General features: G+C 33.1%; 2 protein-coding genes and 1 non-coding gene across 3 annotated transcripts; 1 reads left to right on the top strand and 2 right to left on the bottom strand.

The window, feature by feature from the left end:
• Positions 1–1,506: 1,506 nt before the first annotated feature.
• Positions 1,507–1,580, top strand: TRNAT-AGU (transfer RNA threonine (anticodon AGU)). The gene has a single exon. It is a non-coding gene; the product is annotated as a tRNA-Thr (tRNA).
• A 4,840-nt stretch (positions 1,581–6,420) lies between these two features.
• Positions 6,421–9,503, bottom strand: LOC131153701 (transcription factor MYB41-like). The gene is made up of 2 exons (XM_058106148.1): positions 9,410–9,503; positions 6,421–6,881 (listed from the first exon to the last, which is right to left on the bottom strand). Exons 1-2 carry the CDS (start codon positions 9,501–9,503, stop codon positions 6,421–6,423), a joined length of 555 nt encoding a protein of 184 aa, XP_057962131.1.
• A 14,147-nt stretch (positions 9,504–23,650) lies between these two features.
• LOC131152770 (transcription factor MYB30-like) lies at positions 23,651–25,159 on the bottom strand. Its single transcript, XM_058104617.1, has 2 exons — positions 24,907–25,159; positions 23,651–24,326 (listed from the first exon to the last, which is right to left on the bottom strand). Exons 1-2 carry the CDS (start codon positions 24,918–24,920, stop codon positions 23,819–23,821), a joined length of 522 nt encoding a protein of 173 aa, XP_057960600.1. The 5' UTR covers positions 24,921–25,159; the 3' UTR covers positions 23,651–23,818.
• Between the last annotated feature and the right edge of the window lie 1,923 nt (positions 25,160–27,082).

Here is a 27,082-nt window from a genome sequence, read left to right as displayed (position 1 = left end):
TTAAGTCATGGGTAGACTTTGCTCTTCTATCATCTTGGTAATGCACTAGGTTGAACATCTTTTGTGGTAGTTTCTTTGGATCAACATTATTGAAATAACACATACTCTTTCTTGTTTCAACCTATTGGGAAGCTGATAGGTGAGGATCTATAATGGATTTTCTTTGAAGCTTTTTAATTATCCTTTCATATATGGGAAAGATGTTGATGTATATCTCTCCCCTCCTTAAGTTTAGACTTCGCCTTTGAGATGGAAAGTGACTAGAAAAGATGGGAATCCTGTCATGAAATCAAGTTAATTCACCCACTGTTCTTTAGTTTTGAAAAACAAGAATCAATCTTTCAAATAGTTGTACTGTTGGGACTTTGTCTTTTGTTTGTAATGAAAACATATGTTCATGACTTATACAGGACGATACTAATATGATCTAATCTGATTAAACATCAAAGGAGAAGGAAGACCTCTTTAGGAAAATTAACATGATGTTATGTATTGAGAGCAACAGTTGAAATACAAAATATGCTTCAATTAGCATATATTTTCAAATCATGAACACTTTGAAGTCAATTAGCAAATATTTTTTAAAGTTATGAACACTTTCTTCAAACCAAGCCTCATGTAATTTTGGTGTACATAATGAATTTTGAGATTACCTCCTTTATTTTTAGACATTGTACATTGTCTTAATTCTGAAAAATTCATATTCAAAAATAAATTTCATTTCCATAATTATGATTCTCAAATTCAGATTTCAAAAAATTAAGAAAAAATGAAAAATGCCAAGGATATGAGTTTTTTTTTTTTAATAATAATAGGATTAATGATTTTATCTGTGCTACTGAAAATTCAACAACACCATCTTATTATTATTATTTGGATATTTTGCATTTTATAATTTGTATAAAATTTTGGACAATAAACTTTTAAGGCCTTGTTTGGAACTTGGAATGTACTAGGAAAAGAAAAGGAAAATATTAAGGAATCCACGTTTTAATGTTATTTATTGAGGAAAATAAGAAAGAAAATGGAAAATATGTCAAACTTACAAACAAACATTTTAATTTTACACATTATTAATATTTAATTTTTCTCAATTTTAATTATATAAAAATAAAGATATATTTTCAATAGAATTTAATATTGAAAGAAAATATAATAAAAAATAAGCTTTTTCTTTATTTTGCTTCCCTTACCTTTTTTCAGAGTAAAACCTTTGATCCAAACAGGGCATAAGATTGAAGGGATCAATCATTACTAATTATTTTAATTTATTCCATATTTAAATAATTATATATATATATATATATATATATATATTATTCCTAAGCAAGAAAAGTTTTATGAGGCCTCATACATACAAATATCCTCTCAATTCAACAAAAGAGAAAAACACAACAACCAGGGTTTAATGATTTGTACCTCCGCGACGAAGTGTTCATAAATAATCGTCGTGAATAGGATTAATAATGTTTGGATAATATTAGTTATAATTTTCAATAAGCATCGGCTTTCATAGCTCAGTTGGTTAGAGCACCCGTTTAGTAAGCGGGAGGTCTTGAGTTCGACTCTCAATGAAAGCAAAATTTATGTATTTCTCCTCCTAGTTACAATTTTCGTTCTTTTATCCTTTTACCGGTATGGATAATTTATTTGGACGTCAACGCGCCTCCAAGGTTCTAAGGGATTCGTAAATTCACTTTTTATTTTTATATTTTTAGCCAACTAACAGGTATGGGCTGGCCTGCTTCTTCTCTGACACTCCTCCAATCAGTCTTTAAATTGCTATCATTATTGAAATTTTAATTTATCAATTGAAAATGAATTATTCTCAATGTCTAATTGAAATTTCGATTTATAAAAATACAAATAAAAATAAAAACTAAAATTGAACCAATCGAATTAGCATTAATCTCTCAAAATATAAAAAATAAATAAATAATAAAAGTCGAATTCTGCCTTTTGCACATCCAGAAATCCTATAGATTGTGGTAATCACTTGTAATCAAGGAGAAAAAAATGAATTTGAGAGATCCTTGGTGGCCTCGAGGATGCTTTCCTATGATCAAGTTAGTGTTGGTATAAAAAATATGTAACTATGATCGTAGCACTTAGAGTATATGAGAGATTTACCTTGTTTTAGATTGTTTGGCTAATGTTCCTTAGGTTTGAACGGATATATATATAGAGTTTGGAGAAAAACTAGTCACTTTTTACTTGTTGGGGTCTATTACAGGTCATGTCAGTTGATCACTTATAGAGACTGATCAACTTGACATTAGCTGTTAAAAAAAAATTAGATGGTTGCAGCTAAAACTAGGTGGATTGGTTGACCCTCTACTAAGGCCAATTAATCGCCTTGAGCTACTACCTTGAATAATGTCCTTTGCTTACAATTTATCTAATTTTAGTCCATTAGTGCCATATCTTTAATATTCTAAGAGATATATAATAAAAAGTATATTACAATTGAGAGAAAATAATATAAATAAATGAGAAATAAAATCTTCAAATTTTTATAGAAATGGCTTAACGTGTATAATCACAACTTTAAAAACAAAGTTATTAGACAAAACTAGCTTCTTATTGTTAAAAGATAGTCAATGAAATCTTGGGGCTAACAAACCTATTTGGTTTTTAATAAAATTGCTGCAGTTACCAATTTACTCCTTTGTTAGATTCCCGAGCCTTAATCAATTTTGTAGCATTTTTTGGGCTTTCCTTCCACCTTTTGCGCTACTCTTTGATATATATATTTCCTATGTGTAGATCATTAAGAAGAAAATGGCTTCTCACGGTAGTATAATGTTATGATGTGCATTCATTAATCTCATGAAAAAAATGTTGCTATAAGTATGATGTCTGTAGTCTGTAATGATTATCAAATAACAGGCCTTCTGATTCATGCCATGATTTGATTATTGTGTGTTTCCGTAGTATAGGCATAGGATCTAATTTATTTCATACCAACGGGTTTGGGTGGGCCTAAGCTAGCATTATTAGTGGTAGGGGGGGGGGGGGAAAAGTTAACTAGCACACTTAGTTAACTACCTATTTTGAGGTCGCGAACTTATTTCCAATGCTAGTTAATCAAAATATGTGGAGACACCCACATGATTACTTTCTCATTTTAAATTATTATAAATTTAAGCATGATAGTGCGTCACATGAATGTTAATAGCTATATGCAATACACAAGCATTGTTAGCACATGAAAATTTGTAATTTTTCCTAGAGTTTTTAAGTGCACGTACACCTAGTATGCTACTATAATTATATAAGTATGTTTTCTTAATTTAGTCACAATAAAACTTTTATCCTTATATTATATGCATGCTTTTGGTCTCAAATGTGTAATAATTATGTTTAAATGAATTTATAGTGTGCCTCTATTTGACGGGACAAAATTTGGAGAGAATGAATAATCCAAAATTCATGAACTCCTAAATTCACAAACAGTATAAACATAGGATTTGTGCCTTTCCATGAGTATTTGATGTGCTTAATTACTTCTCTATCCTTTTGTTGTGATAATGGTCGGATCGGATAATGAAGATGCACAGTGGAAATAAAAACAACAAGTGAATAAAAATACACAATCAAAATACATCTATGGAAGCAATGACACACAAAATTTTCACTAAGAAATCAATATGTACGCAATACACTTCTCAAAATGATCAACTCTCTCTCATATATGCCCAAAATAACATATATAAAAGTTTCTCAAAGGTTTCCCCCTGTTTGCCCAACCACCCAACATTCAAAATTCAAAAATTCTGAAAAAATGCTCGCAGCCCAAGCGTCTCTCGTCGACAAACATAGGGCTTCGTTGACGAGACCAAGAAGACACTTGGTTGACGAACACAGGGATTTCGTCGACGAATCCAGAAATTTGAAAGCACCAGCTCTCGTTAATTACTCGTCGATGAAATTTAGAGCCTTCGTCGACGAGCCTTTGCTGTCTTCTTGTCGAAGAGCCTTTGTCGTCTCCTCGTCGACGAGCCTTTGCTATCTCCTCGTTGACGAATATAGCTCCTCGTCGACGAGTCTGTTGTGCTGCCTCCTTCATGTTTTTCCTTCTTCATTCTTTTCTTAAACTATAAGAGCCACAAATAACAATCTCCACCTTGGTGATTATATGCCCCTTTGGAGAGTCCTAAAAAATGATCATCTCCACCTTGAACTTGAAAATGTTAGGTTTGGGCTTGTCTCCCTTTAATCACTTGGAGATATGAAGCAAGTCCAAGCAATGCTTGAACTTCTCTGAAGTAACTGATTTGGTCAGAATATCTACTACATTATCAGATGTATGAACTTTCTCTAACACAAGTTCACCCGAAGAAATCAATTCCCGAACCCTGTGAAATCTCACATCAATTTGCTTGGTTCTAGCATGATATACTTGATTCTTCGCCAAGTAAATAACACTCTGATTATCACAATGCAGCACCACTCCATTTTACTGTATTCCTAGCTTTCTGACTAAACCAGTAAGCCATAAGGCTTCCTTTGCAGTTTCGGTAATTGCCATATATTCTGCCTTAGTCGTGGATAATGCAACCAGAGACTGTACCATGGATCTCTAACATACCGGTCCTCCTACAAAGGTAAACACATATCCTGTTGTAGACCTTTTATCGTCCATATCTCTAGCATAATCTGTATCAACAAACCCCATAACTGTAGGACAACTCTGTTGCTTGCCGAACATGATGCCATATCTCGATGTACCCCGCAAGTATCTAAATATCCATTTCACGGCTTTCCAACGTTGCCTTCCAAGATTAGAGAGAAACTTGCTCACCACGCTTACTGCATGCACCAAATTTGGCCTTGTACATACCATGACATACATTAAACTCCCCACAATACTAACATAGGGGACCTTTGACATGTCCTGAATTTCCTCATTCGAACTTGGGCAATCTGCAGTAGACAACTTAAAGTGATTCGCTAAAGGTGTGCTCACTGGTCTTGCATCAATCATGCTAAACTTTTCCAACACCTTCTACACATAACCATCTTGAGATAACCATAATCTCCCTACAGTTCTTTCACGGAGAATCTCCATTCCAAGTATTTTCTTGGCTGAACCAAGATCCTTCATGTCAAATTCCTTATGCAACAGATCCTTTAACCGATTCACCTCAGTTAAATCCTTTGCAGCTATCAACATGTCATCGACGTACAATAACAAGAAAATAAGAGAACCATCCTCAAGTTTATTCACATAAACACAACAATCATACTCACACCGTTTATAGCCAATCTTGATCATGTAGGGATCAAAACGTTTATACCATTGTCTTGGAGATTGTTTCAACCCATAAAGAGACTTCTTTAACCTGCAAACAAAATTTTCTTTTCCTGATTCAATAAATCCCTCCAGCTGTACCATATAGATTTGTTCCTCCAAGTCACCGTGAAGAAACGCCATCTTCACATCCATTTGTTCCAAATGAAGATCGTAATGAGCTACCAACCCTAACACAATTCTAATAGAAGTATGTCGTATCACTGGAGAAAAGATCTCATTATAATCTATTCCCTTCTTCTGTGAGTATGGTTTTGCCACCAACCGTGCCTTGAATTTTTCTCCTTCCTTTTTTGAAATTGCTTCCTTCTTCTTATACACCAATTTGCACCCTATCGGTGTCTTTCCTTCTGGAAGCTCCACTAAGTCCCAAGTTTGGTTCTTATGCAAAGATTTCATCTCCTCAATCATTGCTCCCATCCACCTATCTTTCTCCTGGCCATGAATTGCCTCTTAAAAGATAGTTGGATCTTTGCAACAAGTAAGAAAAGCGTAAGATACTAATTAATCAAAACCATGTGCGTCCGAATCTTCGTATAGGAATATCGTCGACTTGCTGGTTTTCCAAGCTAGACCTCCCTGCAACCACGAGACCATAATCATTTTTGTTGCCTTGAGCTTTCAACTCTACCTGCACAACATGTTTATCACTGCACTAGCTTTCTGGCTCCTGTTTTTGATCATCAAACTCTTGAGTATTGCTTCCCTATATTGATGGATTACCATGAAATTCATGCTTGTATTCTTTTCTCTTTAATGAAATTACCTTTCTTTAAAATAAATAAATAAATAATCCGGAAATCAAACGGTTTTTTGTCAATATTAAACTCAAATTAATTCAGTGAGCTTATGTGTTATTTTTTTAAAGGACCATATTTAGATTACAAAAAGCACCTTACATATTAAAATATTAAATATGTTTTTCTTTTATCCCCATATACTTATCATGTTGGGAACGTTCCAAGAGCTACCATCCTCATCTGTACTCATCCCCAGCTATGTGAATTATCAAAGGCAAGAAACCAGAAGGGGTAATTAAATAATCTACCAACGCCTTTTGGATTGAAGCTGGGAAAATAATTAACCAGGAGACACTATCACATGCATTAGACTGCAGCCATGTCTCCTTCAATTAACAATTTGAACCAAAACCCATATTCTGCATCAGTACCGTGAGACCCACATGGGTTTAAGGGCTCCTTCAAACATCCCTCATTAACTGGTAACTTAAACCCAGCATCTGCACTACTATTTGTGCTCTGATCACAACTTTCCAATGCGTTCAAACCTTGATCTGCTCCCAATGGTTCTGTCATTAGAAATTGGGATTCAGAAAAATAAGCAGGATTATGCTGATGAGTTGAAACTAGGAAATTTCCAGAGCAGCTTCCTGATGGCTCAGCAGCTGCTGTAGGAGTGACAATGCGAAGCAATAATGGTTGTGATTTAGTAGTTGGCATAGGGCTGTGCTTGTGCAGTACTAGTCGTTTCTTGATGTGGGTGTGCCAGTGATTTTTTATTTCGTTGTCAGTTCTTCCTGGCAGTCTTTGATGCAATTGCAGACCACCTGAAATAATTAAGGCAGTTTGGCAGACATCAAACTAAGTAGTGTTCCTCTTATTGCAAATCCTAAACTATATATGCATATACACACATATACATATGTTTATGTAAGTCCTCAATGAAATATCCCAGTGTATATTTGAGTTTTTGGGTTCTAATTTCGGAAAGGACCAAAGGGTGGAAAGGCATAGGGCTTTGAGATGAACGATGAGCTATCTTTTTATATGGCTCGTGTCCATTGGGCCTCTCAATTGATAAGCTCACAACCATACGTACGTAATTATATAAGTATCAGAGTGATTAGAGTAATACTACTTGTTCACAGGCCGTGACAGTCACAAGTCCATGATGGTAACCATTTTATCAATGGTTATTATGATTTATATGTTCTATATACACCTAACTTATTAAAATACTTAATTTGAACTTGGAATTTGGAAAATAAATTAAACAGAACAGTACATATAGAATTTATATTTAAGGAATGTAATGAATTTAATTAGTTCTTAAGTGCTTAAACTTAACCCAGACAGTGAATTTATCAGTATATGGTCAATACAGCCTCTTAAGGTCTTTTTGCAGGAGCTACTCTTGGAATTCTTACAATAACTATGGTACAAAATATGGCATTTCATGGCAAATTACTACACTAGTTCTCATATTGCTCAAAATGTCTTCCAATATAAAAGATAGTTCACAAACCACTTAGTAGCTTAAAATTTAATGTGCTATTGATATTTTTTTGTAACTTCATAACTCTAATGCATACTTTTTTTTTTAAAGAAGGGCGTCACCTCTATTTATTTATTGATAAACTCTTACTTTTAGTGGAGGAATACCGTGGTTACAAGACAATCAAAGGGAGAAATAAAAAACAAAACTTTAAAGGCCTCCCAAAAAATAACACCAATGTCTAGTCAAAACAAGATTACAAGTTCAATCACAACAAAACAAAAACAAGGACCTATAAAACAAATCTCACACAACAAAACAAACAAAAGATAAAGAACATAAAGTGTAAACCAAAACTAACAGGAAATCAGTTAAACATATCTCATATAAGCCGTACCTATCTTCTCCGGTTTATACAACTCATTGATAACTCTAGGGAGTTGATTACTATTTGTAAACAAATTATTCCTCCTCATAGCACCTTGACGAGTCAAGGCATCTGTCACTTTGTTCTCTTTTCTATACCAATGCTTTATCGAAAAGTCTACTCTCTCCAATAAACCAATCAGCTGCTCCCAAAAATCCCACAAATACCACAAGGAGCACCTACTGAATCTTATCCAATTTACAATAATATTCAGCTACATGAAGTCAGCTACATGAATCCCTTTTCGTCAACACACACACACACACACACACACACACATATATATATATATATATATATGTATGCTTGCTCACCGATTTCCTAGCAGTTGATGCAACTTGAATATGATTTCTTCCTTTTCCTTGTTGAAGTTTCCTCACTTCACACTTGGCCTTAGGTAATTCACCCATCGAAGCCTACAACTCTTCTTGGACCTACACAAACTTGAAGAAAGAAACACAAGGCCAGGAAGAAGAAATTATTTAATTGAGACCGTGTGATCATCTATTCATTATTAACAATTTAATAGAATGAAAGATACCCAGATGAAAGTTTTATCACCACTACATCACATTGCTTTTTAATTAATTGCGACTCTCACAAGCTAATCAAAACAAAAGAACGAAAGAACAAAAAACAAAAAACAAAAAACAAGAAAACAAAAACAAAAAAACATGAAGAGAAGAAACAAAAGTGATGCACTGCTTTACTTGTTGAATTCCTACCAGCAGCTTTTGGCATCTCACTCTAGTTCCAGATGTCATATCTCCTAATATAAGTTATCAGCTGTCGAGAACTTCACTTGTGAGCTTGTCTCGCATTGGAAAATTTGAGTGGATAATGGGTGCTTATATACATGGTTGGACCCAAGACCCAATAGACTTAAGCTTTTGAATCAAGTTGGTGTTCACTCATGTGTATCAAACTCACCCATGGAATCATCTGGTGTTAACAAGTGGTATCAGAGCTGACAGTTTGGTTCGTAACTTTGGGTGAGCGACATCGTAAAAAGTCGAGACTTGAAGCTAATTCTTCTAGCGTGCTAATAGTTGAAAGACAAGGTGTGTGACCGAGGCCAATCAGGGATCATTTAGGGTAGAGATGGATCTGAATAGAGTCAAGACATAGGAGGTAGGATTAGTTCGAAAGCACGTGAAATGCAATTCAAGGCACGTAAGGTGCCAGTGGTAAGGCCTACTTGAGCAACTATTGGGGAATTAAACTTACTCCTATAAGGGAAATGATTCCCGTTCAGAGGGAAGCAGTTGGAACTCACAAGTAAGGGGGAGATTGTTGAGAATTTCATTTGTGATCTTGTCCCACATTGGAAAATTAGAGTGGATGATGGGTACTTATATACATGGTTGAGTCCAAGACCCAATAGGCTTAAGCTTTTGGTCAAGTTGGTGTTCACCCATGTGTATCAAGCACACCTATGGACTCCTCTTGTGCTAACATCAACTTCTTATCTTCTTCAGCACTCCATACTCCCCTTCTCACAGCTGCTTTTCCACGGCGTGGAGCCATATGGTATCCACTCCTAATCTAAATGCTCCCAATTAATTTTAGCTAACTTTAAAAACACTTTATAAGTCACTTTAAAACACTTTATAAGCTTTGCTTTCTTTGGTTTTAAAACACTTTATATACATAGCTAGTATTTGATTGCTGGGTGTTCCATGCTTGGAGGGGTGACACAAAACTTCCCGCTACAAGAAGACAAAAGCTTGTTTGTATAATTAATCATATCATCATCATTATATGTTTGAAATACTAAATAAATTAACTAGTTTATTAACCACATGATCTTTTAAATTATAAATTAATTCATGTGCATCCATCTCTTTCTCAAGGTATTGTTGTAGTCAAGGTTCATCAGCTTGTTTGAACCTTAGTATGCATCCAATTAAAAAAACATGTTTATTATTACTATAAGAATTTTTTTGTTGTTGGATATAACAAGGTAGTACATCATTATCTCGACTGGTACCATTTATCTAATAATAACAAGCTAATTATGCATATTAATACTTTCAAAGTCAAGAGAATAGTTACATCCTTCTAAACAGATGAATGATAGTTATTAAATGAATGAAACCAATTAGCATTAAATGAATGAAACCAAATAGCACATGGACGTTAAATGACTATCGATGGATATTTTTTCAAAAATTAGAGTTATGCATGCACTTGCAGATGATCGTTCACTTGGTGTTTTAATTAAAAAAAATATGCTATTTGGCAGTAGATCGATCCTTTTTTTAATAGAATGAGTTTTTATAGATTAAATCAAACAAAAAGATTGAAATTGTCACATACCAAACAAGGCACCAGGAGTTCATGATCATGGGTAGGGACATACTTATTTTATAATTTGTGACTTAAGGAATCAAGTGTGTCATTGTTATTCATTATTTTTAACTAAATAAGAGTTAATAAACTAAACAAAAAATGGATAATTTAAAGATGAAAACAAACAGGCGCATGCGATCAGCCATTTTATTATATATAAGTATACACCTTTCACAAAAACAAAAAAAAATTATAATGAGTATATAATATGATAAAGGTCCTATGGACTATAGCCTTAAGAACTACTTCTGTAATTTAATGTCAATAAGAGACATTGTCCAATACAAGGTTCATATACCAATGGCATGGAGGCCTAATGGCCTAGGTATATTTTTTGCTTAGGGTAAGAGATCATATTATTATATTTGTTTAGGCTTTAAGTACATCCATTTTAAAAAATGTTTATACTTCAGATAGCAGCTAAACACATGTATATTTATGCTTATATATATATACCATACTAGTATTGTTAGTTGTATATTATTGTTAAAGCTTTTGTTATTGTCATATTTGTATGTATATGGAGTTTTTATGTTTTTATTGTCGTTATTAATTTCAATGTATACATGTCCATATTTAGGGTTTATATTGTTTATATTGTTACGAATAATTGTTGATTATGTTAAGCAGTTTATAAATATATATATATTTAACTATACGTGTTTCATGATTTAACATTGTTATCACAGGTTACATATCCTTGTCGTGATAGTTTTTTAAATTTCTTTTGTGGTACACTAATTGGTTTGTCTTCATTGTTGTAGGATTTTTTTTATTGCCAAGGTAAGATTTCAATTGTAATATAAAAATATAATAATTTTTGTTGTCATGTTAATATTATCATTGTATATTTATTTTGCATATTATTATTATGATGTTGCATATTTATTTGATTATATATTTTTGCATATTTATGTGATTATTATTATGATGACCTTATATATTTATATTTATGTTATTTTTTAATTGTATATTTAATTTGCATGCATATGTATTATTGTCATTGCCTTAATTATTTATTGGCATATTTATATTATCACTAAATTGTATAGTTTACATCTTATTATTGTGATCACCTTATATGTTTATGTGCATTTTTATGTTACTTTTACCTACCCTTCTTATTGTATATTTGATTACATATTTATTTTGTATTATTAGTGTATCTCCATGTTAGATTTTGGTATATTTCCTAATTATCACATGTTTCCATATTGAACCCATATATATATATATATATATATATATATATATATATATATATTTGCATAATAGATTATAATTTGAATTGTTCCCATAATTTCACTTGATTTGTTTCCATATTGTATATTATTTATTATGTTTAACTATTTCCATATTTGTGCTATTGTATTTACATAATATTCGGCGCACATACTATCCTTTCCATTATTAATATTAGTACTATTAGTACTATTATTATTATTATTATTATTATTATTATTATTATTATTATTATTATTATATTTCTTATTAAATATTTTTTTTATTTTTTATTTATTTATTTTTATCCCTATGATTTTAATGCTGGGGTATGAGCCTTCAGTCTTTACGTACCTTTGGTTTTGAGGGAATATGTAAATATTTATATTTTATATATATTTTTGTATTATTCATTTACTTATTTATTTATTTGTTTATCCACTTTGTACGTGTATTAGTAAATTTACTAGAGGAGTAATTTTAAAAGACTTACTAGATTGACTTAGGGATAATTTATATTAATTAGGTACCGTTCGTAAGAACGGGCGCGTAGGGGGTGCTTGTATCTTTCCCTTACATAACTGAACTCCCAAATCTAGCTTTGGTAATGTAGACCCATTCTACCCCTAACGGGGTAGTAATCATGTGTTCTAATCACACTAAAAGGTTAGTGGCGACTCCGATATTCATATTTTTCCTTGCAAATTAAAATTGATTTTTATTTCGCCGTCCGGCACACACGCGTTCCCCGGGACGTTGCGACAGTAGGACTCTTCGCTACATCATCATTTGCATGAAACTCTGGTAGAAGGGACAAAATCTTTGTATAACATCCTTGACACTTTCCCAACTTAGGATAAAGTCTATCACAAAGCATTAGGTCTAGGAGCTTCATCTCTCCAACTCAAAGATACACTCCCATACCTTTGCAACTACAAAAGTGCTCTCTAACCACCACTTAGCTTCTTAGAAAGAAAAGTCCATTTCAAACCTTTTATTTATAGGCCAAAAGCAATTTTCCTCAAAATCCAACCTTAAAAAAAAATATTGCTTACCTCCTTTTCTGTAACTACAAATTGGAAAAAATCACTATTCAAAATCTCCAACTTCCAAATCAGATTCATATGCTTCCTCAGACTAGCCACATGATGAAGGGGTCGCAAAAGGCTACAATCCCAAGGGCAGGACAATCTCACCATTCTCAATCTCCAAATCCTAATCTACATATTCCCAACAAAACAAACGACACCAACTTTGGATACTTTGTGAGGCATCTTTAATCATGAAAATAGTAAAGGAGTGCATTCTTCAACTGTTAAAGCCATATCAACTTGGCTGAAGGTGGAGCAACGGTAGTAAGGATCCCATTTATCTGTTACTATGATGTTGATCGGTTCCGTGGATTTATACTAAAATGTTCTTGTAATGGTTGAGTTCTAATCCTAACTTTTAAAGTTTCACTTGTAATCCACACTTAAGCTAGTAGGGTCATTAGTCATCACCCATCACATGTTATCAATGGGAAAGCATTCAATCTTAATCTCTATATGTATATATATATGTGTGTGTGTGTGTATATATATATATGTATGTATGTATGTATGTATGTATGTATATATATATATATATATATGTATATATGTATCTATGGATGGATATATGTGTGTGTATATATATTTAAAGAGATCATAGTGTTTCAAAGTTTACTTATATCTTATTTTTGTTTGTTTTCTACCACTTACATCTTTCAGTCATAAATTGAATTAGTTGATTGGGCCTTTCGTTCTGTTGCCCAGTCCCTTCACCAAAAAGGGTTTAAACAAATCACCCACTCCATAGTCGCCACTTAAAAAAATCACCCTAGCCTTTAATTCCACAAACAACTTCTTTTGAGCCTCAGCCCTCGCCTCAACTCTCGTAAGCCTTCTCACCTTCACGAGAAATCCTTGAAAGCTGCAACAACCTCTTACATCCCTCCTTCCTCCTCTTTTCCCTATAGTTTGTTACTCTGTTATCATCTCACAAATGAATGATTGTCCCTTTAACGTCTTTGTACTTTTTCTTCAAGCCTTCCAATTGATCTTCAAGCAAGGGTTTATTTAGCGGCAGCTCTCCATTTTGTTCTCCGATTTTATATGCTCTTCTGGTGAAGTTCACTCACGAATGGGGAGTAGAATGGAGAGCTGACACTCAGTAAACCCTTACTTGAAGATCAATTGGAAGACTTGGAGAAAAAGTACAAAGATGCTAAAGAGACAATCATTCGTTTGCGAGAGGATAACAAAGTGATGAGCTATAGGGAAAAGAGGAGGAAGGAGGGATGCAAGATGTTGTTGGGGCCTTGAGGAGTTCTCGTGAAGGTGAGAAGGAAGCTGTTGCTTATGTGAAGAATAAGCTGAATGATTTGGAGTTCTCACGAAGGCGAAGGTTGAGGCTTGGAAGAAGCAGTTTGTGGAATTAGAGGCTAGGGTGATTTCTGCCTGGAAGAGGATACAACTTTGTTGATGAGGTTCAAGGTTAGTTGAATTATGTTTTAACTTTTTCTTGGTAATATTTTCTTGATGGATGGTATTATATTATATGAATTTTATATTGAACTACTGGAATACATGCTTGTGTTGAACGCCAATTGCATAATTGATGCAATAGCTTGTGAATTGCATGCTGGTAGTGGATTTAGATTGTTGCATGCTTGAAATATTTTATTTTGTGAAAACAACTATGTTTAGGTACAAGTTTTATGGAACAATGCCCAATTTACAAACGGCATGCTACCGAAATTTCGTTAAAATTTTTTCAAAAAAAATCATGCACAAAGATATTATAATAAAATAAATGTTAAAATATTTTTGAAATGATGAGTGAAAGTTAAACGAAAAGTCATTTCATTAAACCCTAAATTTGTATCTATTAACATACATGATATATCATTTTCTTTTAACTATGGATAAGCATTATCATTTGTCCACCACCAGAGATATTCTGTTTTGAGAATGAGTTAAAGTGTTTACGTGCGTGGTTTGATGCATGCAACTATATATATATATATTCATATGTACGTCATTCACATTCATTTCAGTTATTCGTTTAGGGTTAAAAATTATCGTATGACACAGTCTCTATATTTTTCCCCCTGACTATACTGAGCGTCAGCTTTCCATTATGTTCTCCATTTGTATACTAATTTTTATTTTATGATTCTTAATTTGTACGATTCGCGGCTATTATAACATTTGCACGATGTCATGCATGCACTATAGTCGTTGGATGCAACTGTTGATTATTTCTTTGCAATTTTTATTGTTATTTGAACAAATAAAATTTCTGTATTTTAATTTGAATTTGTAAAATGTATTTGTATTTGAATTTTGAATTTTTTGATATTTTTTTTGTTATCTGAGCAGATCTTATTTCTTTATTTTAATTGAATTTATATTTGAAATTGAAATTTTGAATAATTTATGAATTTTGTAGTAATTATGGTTTTAGGTTATGTATGCAAAAATGTAATTATAGATTTTAAGATAATTTTAAAAATTAGTATAATTTTTTTTTAATTTTTTTAAAATTTTCTCACTAATAGTAGGGTATTAGTGACCAATTTTAATCCTTCACTAATACTACACTATTAATGACAAATTTGTAATTCGTTACTAATACCCTATTAGTATTGACGAATTTTAATCTTTCACTAATACCCTACTATTAGTGACGAATTTGAGCAGAGCCGATGCAGGATTTATAGTGGCGGTATTAGGGTTTTAGTGACGGTTATAATCCGTCACTAATACTTTATTACTAGTGACGAATTTAAAATTCTTCACTAATAGTTAGTAGTAATAGCAGATATAACAACTAGTATTAGTGACGAATTTATAAGTATTAGTGACAGATTTGATCCTTCACTAATACCCTAGTTTTTTGTAGTGCTAGTAAAATTGTTCTTAAACACACATGTGTTAAAAATCAAATATAAGTCATGCATGGTGTTCATGTGTACCCAGAACAATCCATATCAAATATTAATGCGATATAGACAGGAAATGATTTTCAAGGTACCTAGAAGAACTTCGGACTCAAAAAGTAGAAACAAGAGGATGTGAGTCCATGGGGCAGGTGCTTTTAATCCTTTTTGTAAGGACGTGGCTTAAACTCCCCAGTATAGTCTTATGCACACATAAATGCATTTACGTTCAAGGATGAATTTCATTCAAGCACATTCATCACATTTTCATCATTTTTAATATTACTTAGCATGCAAGAGATTATTGACATTAAGTACTTCTTTATTTTTATTATGAGTGGGGCTTAAGCTCTCCCTGTATATATTTGCAAGCATACATACTTGTATTACACTTAAGGATGATGTTCATTTAAGACCATTCCTTCTATATTCATTCTATCAAAGGATTTCAGTATGCAGCAAATAATAAGTAGTCAGCACATGTGCATGACATATTGCATTTCAATCAAAAACATGATAGCCAATCAAGGCTATACTCAAGGATAATGCAATAGGGGTTCAATACTGATGATGATACAAATCAAAATACAATGAGTGTGTGCAAGACGAAAAGCTCCCCTTGAGTCATGCAATTTCCTTAGTTAATGGACCATCATCAAAATATGGAATGTTCAATTTAAAAGGATGATGCCCTACCATTTGGGTCCAGAGTGAAAGTACATAACCCAAAAATTGGACCAAATGGTGTTTATGAACCAAGTTCATCCTAAGACACAAAATAAACTTGTACATGACTTCAAAATATATAGTGGTTTGGATTTTACATTTACAAACCTATTCAATTACAATGCATCCTAGGCAATAAACATAGAGACTGTGCATGTTTTTCAATTTAGCATATAACATTTAAAATTCAACATGCACTAGTGGACAGTTCAACATGCACCTATAACTAAGGATGAAAATTAATATTCTTTTATGATTCACTCATCCTTTCAAAAATATTTTAGCATGTATTAACTTATTATCCAAATACATGGTTTTTATTTTTTGTTTGAGAAAAATTTTACCGAAATTTCGGCAGCATTTTGTCTGTAAATCGAACATTTTCCCAATTTTTCATGTACCTGAAACCTGATAGATTCAAGAAAGAAATATAAAACAGTTTGCATCATGTAGATACCATTCAGTTAAAGGCATGCGAGAACCTATATCCACTACTAGCATACAATTCCCATCACTGCATCAGCCATGCAGGTGACATTCAGTACAACATGCAATCCAGTAGTTCAGTAGTTCAAATAAATATAAACTATCCATCAAATCATATAACATTTAGCAAACACAGTGGATAGTAGCATTCAGTTCAAACAACAAATTTAAACAAAAATTCTTTGCTCCCCCTTAGTTATGCAATCAAAAAATTTCATATTCAATAACAATATTTGGCATAACAAAAAAGTTCCATTATGAATTTAGGGCTATATGATATGTATAATATTAATTCCCTAAACTTAAAATATGTGTGATGGACAAGTCATGCTATATTCAAGAATTTTAATTTTTAAGCAAATGTATAGCATTTAAGAAAAGATTTAGCAGTTTAAAACATTTCGTCCATCCGAAGGGGATAGCCAATATCTTCAAATTATCCAAACATGATGATATACATATATTAAGCAAATAGATTGGATGTGATCACAAAAACTCATGTATTGGCTTGGTTTTCTTCAATATGATAATAGTGTGTACTATATAGTTTGCTCAATACACTATTGGCTTTTTGAGTCGGGTCTTTATTTTGATGCTGACAAACCACTAGTATCTTATGTGTGCATTTAGTGTGTGAACAGGTTTTTATTTCAGTATGAAGATAAGATACCGGAAAATGGAAGCCAAGACGGGACTTAAAACATACACACATTTTGGCGTATCCCATGAAGAAAGAGCATAAGATGAAGACATTTATTGTATTTGTATATGCATTTAATTTTTTATCTTTGGTCTGTAATAATGTATGCATCTACATGATATGGGTTGTATGGTCAGATGACCATAGAATGACCTTAGGGATCACCCTACACATAACTTTAAACTCAAATCTGGACTTAAATGCACACTTTTAGTGTGTTCGGTCGACCGAACCCAAACCTTCATAGAAGATTCGGTCAACTAAACCTTTCTAGGGTCAATTCTTTAACCCTTCGATCAACTGACCTTAAAATGTATACCAACGCCCTGGTTGACCGAACTGGCACGTGGGAATCTCCCAACACCTTGGTCGACCGAACTTTTAATAGAAAATTGACTGGGTCAACTGAGCACCCAAGTTTGGTCAACTGAACTCAAGTCTGGTCGACCGAACCTTGGAGGGTTCAGAATCGCCTTTGGATGGTTGACCGAACCTATAGTTCAAAAATCCCTCGATCGACTAAACTTAGTGAGATGGTCGACCGAACCTTAAAAATGGTCAATTGATCTTGTTGGGTTGGAAATATTTTGAAGCGCTAAAACTTCATTAAAATTTAATAACCCTTTCCAAAATACTGAGTGTGTCCCCAACGGTTATATTTTCTTGAAAATCTATAAATACCCCCTCCATAACTCAGATTAGCAACTTTGATTAACTTCAAATTCTCTCTAAATCCTTTGTTAATCAAAGTTCTCTCAAACCATTTTTATTGCAAAAATCTTTTCTTTGGGGCAAATCTTTTCATACTCTCCAAACTCTCTTTGATTCTTTTGTTGAAAACAATTTTTTTAAAGAGTATTTTTATTGGGCATTTCTTTTTAGAGTGTGTTTATTACAAAAATGTTTTGAGCATAAATCCTATCTTCACCAAACAATATTATTGTAAATTTTTATTGGAGAAAATATTTGTTTTACATTTGATCTTTGAAGCTTTTATTGCATGTTTCATATAACATCAAAGATCTTATATATTAGTTTTTGCAAAAATATTTTTAGAGTAGACCCTAGGTTCTCTGATGTATTTGAAAAATATTTTTGGGAGAATATTTTATTAGGGTTCAAATCTTTGAAGCATTTTATCATATATATCCTTATTCAAAGATTATAATATTTATTTTAAAAAACACTCTTACTCTACTGAGCACATTTCATATCATATTAGAGTGCATGTATTTAGAGCTTTATTGTGTACATCTCTGCTTATTTTAAGAAAAATTTTTATGTATCGGTTGAGCTCAGCACGGAATTGAACTAGGGAGTCTCAACCTTGTAAATGAGACCGGTTTGGTTCAGCCTAAAAATTGAACTAGAGCTTTCCTCGCCCCGTAAGCGAGAGGATGTAGATGGCTTCTGCTCCGCCTGTTTTAGTGAGCAGGTTTAGTGTAATTCTTTGGGGGAGGTGAGAGAGGGGGGGGGGGGGGGGGTAGGGCCAAGGTGAGGACGTAGGCTGGTTTAACCGAACCTCGATAGCAAATCTTTGTGTGTGTGTGTGTGTCTCTCTCTCTATCTCATTTATATTTCTGCACTTACATTTCAGCATGTGTATGCTTTCATTTATTGTTATAATTATTTGCATGCACATATTTAATTTAAATAAGATATGCTGCATGTGTATGTTCACACTCATGCTAAATTACTTTACATACACACCATTATATTGAGTGAGATATGATATGTGGTGAATTGGTGTGAAACGTTTAAATAAGCCCCCTCTTGGGATCACACCAGTTCTAACAATTGGTATCAGAGCTTGATTGCAATAAGATTAACTGCTATTTGCATAAAAATTGCAACGACTCATTTTTCAGCGTATCCCTGTTTTGAGGGTCAATATTTTGCAAATCCTCTACTGCTTATATTATATAGATTTTACTGTTTGATTATTGAAAATGCTTTTGCAAAATCAATTGATTGAAGGATTTGAAATATATTTGTCAAAGTTATCATATCCCATTGAAAATATTTTCAAAATAAAAAATTCCCAAAATTTGAAAATGAATTGAATTTGAATGACATGTGTTTTAATGCATATCATTTGAGTGTCATGCATATACTTTTAATTTATCTTAGTTACTAATATTCTTGCAAAGCTTATGTTTTATAGTAGTCCTAAGGGTTTCTAGGAAACATAAGAATTTTGGAAAAACTGAGAGAGAGAAGTACGCCACTCAGAGCTTGAACGATTAAGAAGGAGTAAAATTTAAAGGTATATCTATTCTCCTTCTCATATATTGAATAATTCATAGTATGATTCACATGATATATCTTATGTTTGAATTGATTGTTGTTTTGAATCATATGATACTTGTATTAATTTCATGTCTTGATTTCATGATTCAAATAAAATCCAACTCAATATAAGCATCATGAATCATGACATAAAATAATCAATAAAAATAGAAGGAGGCTAGATATATCTTTCCACTTTACTCCTTAAACATTTGAGCTCAGAGTGGTATCTTTTTCTCACTCAATTTTTCCATATTTCTTATGGTTCCAAATTTCCGTTAGTACTACTATAAAACATAAACTTTGCAAAAATATTAGTAGCTAAGGCATGATATAAAAGTATGTATGACACACAAATAATATGCATTAAAACCATGTCATGCGAAAATCATTTACAAATATTAGGAAACTATGCATTTCAAAATCATTTTCAATAGGATATGAAAACCTTTGTCAAACACTTTCCAAATCCTCCAATCATTTGACTTTACAAAAGTCATTTTCAATATTCAAACAGTAAAATCTGTGCAGTAAAACCAAGGGACGATTTGCAAATACTTGACCCTCAAGATAGAGATACACCGAAATATGAGCCGATGCAATCTTTATGCAAATAGCACTTAAACTTATTGCAACCCAACTCTAATACTGATTGTTGGAATTGGTGTGATCCCAAGAGGGGGGTGAATTGGGTTTTAAAAACTTTTTAGCTATTAAACATTTACACCGATTTACCACAAATCATATCCCATTTTCACGTATGTGTAAGTAAATTAATAAAACAATAAAAGCAGACATATACATGAAATATATCTCATTTAAAATAGAGGTGTACATGCAAAAAATTATAATGACGAATGAAAGCATACACATGCGGAAATTAAAGTGTGTGAATTTAAACGAGATAGAGAGAGAGAGAGTGACACACATATTTGTTATCGAGGTTCGGCCAAACCAGCCTACGTACCTGTCTTGAGCATACCCCCAAGGATTACACTATCCCTACTCACTTAAACGGGCGGAGTAGAAGCCGTTTACATCATTTTCTTACGGGTTGAGGAAAACCCTAGTTCAATTTCCAAGTTGAACCGAACTGATCTCACTTACGGGGCTGAGACTCCTCAGTTCAACTTTCGGACTGAAACGAATCAGTCTCACTTACGGGATTGAGATTTCCCAATTCAATTCCTGGCTGAACCCAACCGATACATTAAAATCATTTTTGTACAAAATAATGCTTCTAAAAATACAAGTTAAGATGTACACGTATAAGCTTAAATAAATGCATTCTCTAATAATATGAAATAATGCTCAAGGAGTAAGGGTGCTTTTAAAATAATTTTTGTAATCTTTGAATATAATATGTATGATGTGCCCCTCAAAGATTAAAATCCTAAACCAAATATTTCTCTAAAAAATATTTTCAATAAAACATAGGAGAACCTAGGGTTTGAATGTAAACAAAATCCCTAAATAATACTCTTTTGTAAAAATGATTTTCAAGAGTCAATGAAAGAGAGTGTTTGGAGAGTATGAAAATTTTGACCCTGAAATGATTTTTCAAGTAAAAGAATATGTGGGGGACTTTGATTAGGAAAAAGACTTGAGAGAAAAGTTAAGCTAATCAAAGTTGCTAATCTTGGCTTATGAAGGGGTATATATAGAGTTTGAGAATTTTTTGACCGTTGGGGACACGTTGGGTATTATTAGAAAAGTTTAATTAGATTTTAAATCTTTTTGAGTATTTAAAAGTACCCCAACCCGAGAGTCTCGGTCGACCGAGCCACAAGTTCGGTCGCTCGAACGGACATATGAGAAAAAGGTAATTTTGAACTTCGGGTGCCTGAAAAATGGTTCAGGTGGCTACACTAGGCGATTTTCAAAATGTATGAGACTTTATCGCCCGTCCTTATGTTTGGTCTGTTGAACTTGCATGTTTTGTCACCCAAGGGTATTTTGAACGTAACGTTTGGGTGCCCAAGTTGGTGGAAGAGGACAGGGTACAAGTTCAATTGACTAAACATGCTACGATCATTGGAGTTTGGTTGCCCGAAGTTAGGTCAAATATTTGACCAATCAACAGTTCGGTCGAGTGAGGCAATTTGACTTGCTTGGTTCGATCGCCCGAATCCCTTAGAGTTTTCAACTTAGGTTATATTTTATCCCTATTATTTTCCTTTAGTGGAGTGTAGGGTGCTAGGGTCTCTCTAAGGTCTAGGCATTTTAATTTACCTTAAAAAACCTGCATTGGTTCACCTTCAGTCGACCAAAGTCAGCCCTAAGGTTCGTCTATGGTTCTGTTTAAGCACTAAGACATATCATGCAGGATTCATGCAGTTATTATAGACTAAAATGGAAAAATTAAATGCATATACAACAAACAACATGTCTTCTTCTTCTTCTTCTTCTTCTTCTTCTTCTTCTTTTGTTTTTCCGTCTTCATGGAATATGCCAAATAATGCGTTCTTTGAGCTTCGTCTGGCTTCCATCTCAAACCTCTTATGTGTGTGATAATTTATAACCCGTTCAACCACTAGAAACACACATAAGTAACTTGCGGTTTGTTATTATCAAAACTAGGGATAAGACTCAAAAAACAGTGATTGATTGAGTCCCCTATACCTATCAAAGACATCTTCTACAGCTGCAACTGAAGGTATTTATTGGCAGAAGTTTATTGGCGGTTAGTAAGCTTTTACCTGCACTTTATAAGATCGCTACTATAGGATTTACCAGCAGGTTTGTGGGTCTATACCTATGGTTTTGACCACTGGAAAAGCCTTTATTTTCTGTTGTGCATGTTGACAATACTAAAGCAGATAATTATATTTGTGGAAACAAAAATTTGTTCATAGAGCTAGATGAATCGATAAGTGGGGATGTTACATTTGGAGACTCGTCCAAGATTGAACTAAAGGGAAACAGTAAAATATAAATTCCCTTAAAAGTGAAAGGCATCAATTCATCACTAGCTAACGCTATATGTGTTTGAAACTTTAAAAAAGTTGGAGATTTTGACTGAAAAAGAAAGTGATCATGAAATTGAAGCTATGTAGTCAAATAAAGGGGAGAATTCATATCAAATGAATTTAAGCAGTATTGTAAAAGTAATGTAATTTGTTGCCCTTTGATGGTTCTAGAGTCTTTTAAAAAAAAAATGGCATTACAAAACACAAAAATCAAACACTTCTAAACATGACAAAAAGTATGTTAAAAGGTAATAAAATGCCTAAATAATTTTGGGTTGAAGCAATTGACGCATTATATTTGCTGAAATGGTGTACGACTAGAATTAAAGTGTGTGGAATCGAACCCCCCGAAAAGCTTAGAGTGGAAAGAGCCATGGGTCTCCCATTTCTGGGAATTCGGGAGCATAGCATATGCATATGTAGAAAATTAAAAAAAATTCCAAGTTGGATGACAAGAGTAAGAAGTGTGTCTTGATTGGTATGACAAATTCAAAGGAATATATATATAAGCTTTACAATCCCAGCAATGGAAAGATTATCATAAATCAAGATATTGAGTTCAAAGAGGCGGGCACATGGGGCTGAACACTCAAGAGGATCAATGAGATAATTGAAATTATGGATGATCTAACCTTTTTTTGTCTATTTACTTATTGTGAATCACTAGATTTTAATGAGGTAATGCAAAACAAGAAGTGGAGAACTACAATGGATGAAGAAATTACTATAACCGAGAAGAATGTTGCATGGAAGTTAACCACTTTGTCGATGAGGCATAAAGCATATAGAGTTAAATGTTTTTACAATGTGAGAAAAAAAAAAAAGAAGAGAGTGTAAGGGCCGGGGGTGTTGGAAATTAAAATAAGTAATTAATTAACTAATTAAATTTGATATTCATTGTATTTGGTTCAAGTATTTGAAAAGTCTTTTGAATTAAGCCATGTATGTTTAAGGATTCATGCAACTAGATAAATACGCTCAAATAAATGTATTAATTATTAATTACAACTATTATAGATATATATAATAAGCTTTATGTAAAGCCTACAAACAGCCATATACTCGAGTCATTTGAATCAAGTGGAATAAAAAACTTCTTAAGTATTATATCCTTTATCCACTTCTCTCCATTTACTTAGATTCCAGCCATGTCTCCTTCAATTAACAGCTTAAACCAAAACCCATATTCTGCATCACTGTGAGAGCCATATGGGTTCAAGGGCTCCTTTAAACGTGCCTGATGAACTGGTAACTTAAACCCAGCATGTACACTACTTGTGCTCTGGTCACAACTCTCCAATGTGTACAAACCTTGATCTGCTCTAAATGGGCCTGTCATTACATCTTGATGGTGTTCATCAAATGTGAGTGAGAAGCCAATATTTTCAGTACTCATGGGTTGTTTGCTGCCAATTGCAGAAGCAGCATAATGCTGATGAGTTGAAACTAGGAAATTTCCAGAGTGGCCTACTGCAGCCTCTGCAGGCGCTTTAGGAGTAACAATAATGGGAAGCACTTCTTGTGATTTCGTAGTTGACATAGGGCTGTGCTTGTGCACTAATCGTTTCTTGAGATGGGTGTGCCAGTGATTTTTTATTGCATTGTCAGTTCTTCCTGGCAGTCTTGATGCAATTGCAGACCACCTGAAATAGTTCAGGCATACATTAAATTAATGATAACGAAGTAAATTAGTTCTTAAGTGCTCAAACTTCACCAAACAGTGCATATATCAGTGCATTTATAATGCCTCCAAAGATCTTTTGCAAGTGCTTGCATGCAATATTAATAATTTACAATCTCAAATCAAACAACAGATCTTCTGAAATAGAACAAATTCTGGGGCTTATTTTCTAAAAAAGTATCACAACTCACGAGGCAGTTCATGGCATACTACAGTTATCATATTGCCCAACATGTCCCCCCCATATAAAAGACAGATCACAGCCGATGCATGCAGCTCAAAACATTAATGTGTTTTTTGATAACTTGAATTTTAATGTATGAATCCTTCAAACCCTTTCAGATGGCATCAAATCGAGGGTGAATGTAACTAGTCCCACAGTTCACTCCTGATAAATCATGGATTATCGAAGACCTCTTATTACCAAGAGCCTTTTAATTCATCTGTGTCCACTTGAGCCAACCGGCCTGGGTTTCTTTTATAGGCTCTTTTTATAACTTTAGTAACATATACATACGTCACTCACATATATATAAACTCACCGATTTCCAAGCATTTGATGAAACTTGAATATGGTTTCTTCCTCTTCCTTGCTGAAGTTCCCTCGCTTGATACCTGGCCTTAGGTAATTCACCCAGCGAAGTCTACAACTCTTCCCTGACCTGCACAAACCTGAAGAAATAAATTAACACGAAGGCGGAAAAAATTAATTGAATACGTATATTCATCTTTTCATATACTATAATGAAAGACGCCCATATGAAAAATTTTAACACTACAACATCCCATTGCTTTAATTTAACTGTGATTTCCACTAGCTTACCAAAACAAAAGAATAAAAGACAAACGGACAACAAAAACAAACACACAGAAAAGCAAAAAGTTGTATCCACCGCACTACAGCTTGTCGAATTCCTACCAGCAGCTTTGGGCATCTCACTCCAGTTCCAGATGCCATATCTCCTAATATAAGCCATCAGCTTCTCATCTTCTTCAGCACTCCATGCTCCCCTTATCACAGCTACTTTTTCACTGCGCGGAGCCATATAGTATCCACTCCTAATCTAAAGACTCCTAATTAATTTCAGCTATCCAATACTTTAAAAACACTTTATAAGTTGTTTCAAAACACTTTATAAGCTTTGCTTGCTTTGGTTTTAGAACACTATATATATATATATATAGCTAGTATTTGTTTAGTGGGTGTTCATGCTTGGAGGGGTGACGACAGAAATTTCCTGCTACAAGAAGACAAAAGCTTACTTGTATAATTAATCATATCATCATTATTATATGTTTCAAATATTAAATAAAATATGCATTATATTAGCCACATGATCTTTTAATCAAAACCTATAAACTAATTCATGTGCATCCATCTCTTTTATGAAGATATTGTTGTAGTCAAAGCTGCTCAGCTCGTATGAACCTTAGTATATATTCAATTAAAAATGAACCTGCTGGGTTGCATGTTCATTTATTTCAATCTGCATATGGGTTTCAATATTATTATTATTATTATTATTATTATTATTATTATTATTATTATTATTATTATTATTATATCTGATCATCATGACACATTTATAAAATAGGAGAAAAATATTGAATATAGCTAGGTAATACGTCATTGTCCCAACTAATAGCAACGAGTCAGTTAAACCTAATATATGAGTTTCAAACTCAAGAGAACAGTCACGCCATCTGGACAAATTGAGTGATAGTAATTGAATGAACGATATCGGTAGGCAATATTTTTTCATAAATTAGATTTGTCCATCCACGAATCCATCCACCAAATATTAGAAATACCCTTGAGCAGTAGATTTCATTCTTGGTCATGTATGGGAATATATTGTATTTTATAATTTTTGCATTAAGGAATCAAGTGTGTCATTATTATTCACATTTTAAACTAAATAAGAGCTAAAAAATTTAACAAAAATGGCTAATTTGAGGAAGAAAAGAAACACGTTTTCATGTGGTTAGCCATTGTGTTATATATGAATATATATTTTCCACTGTAAAAAATTATAATGAGTATATAATATGACAAAGGCCCAAAGGATCGACTATACCCCTGAAGAACTAGTTACTTCTGCAATATAATGTCAATACGAGACACTATCCTCTGCAAGATTCATTTGGCAATGACATGAAGACCTAATGGACTAGGTGTATAATCTTTTTTGCGTAGGATAAGATATCATGTTACTATATATGTTTAGGCTTTAAATAGATCCATTCAAAAAAGGTTTAGACTTCAGATAGCATCTGTAAAAATTGGATTAGTATATATATTAACCAAAGGAGGGCAGCACTTTCAATTATTTATTAATATACCCTCATTTTTTGTGGAGGAATACTGTGGTTACAAAATAAGTATTGAAAGATTACATATTAAAAAAAGAAGAAGAGATTAAAGGTCTCTCAAAAAACAATATCAACAACCAACCAAAAATGGACTACAAATCCAAACAAAGTTGAATAAACCAAATCTAAATCGCCCTATCAAAAAAAATAATAATAATATAAACTAACATAAAAAAATCTAAACCAACCAAACAAAATTTGAAGGAAAGTGATACCCAACCTATCCATTCAAATGATACCTTTCAAATATTGTGGTAAAAGATATTGTTCTTCGTAAATGATATTGTTTCTCATTTCTCCTTTTCTAGCAAGAAAATCAGCCGCACTATTGTCTTCCCTAAATTG

This window comes from Malania oleifera, chromosome 4, assembly GCF_029873635.1.
Source record: "Malania oleifera isolate guangnan ecotype guangnan chromosome 4, ASM2987363v1, whole genome shotgun sequence".
Classification (NCBI taxonomy): domain Eukaryota; kingdom Viridiplantae; phylum Streptophyta; class Magnoliopsida; order Santalales; family Ximeniaceae; genus Malania; species Malania oleifera.
This window is presented reverse-complemented; position numbering and strand designations above follow the sequence as displayed.

Bases quoted from the DNA above. Each gene is read 5' to 3' on its own strand.
- LOC131153701 (XM_058106148.1), bottom strand. From the start codon at position 9,503: ATGGCTCCACGCCGTGGAAAAGCAGCTGTGAGAAGGGGAGTATGGAGT. The intron at 6,882-9,409 runs GTGTGCTTGATA...TAATTATTTCAG, and splicing joins AGCACAAGAGGAGTCCATAG to GTGGTCTGCAATTGCATCAA.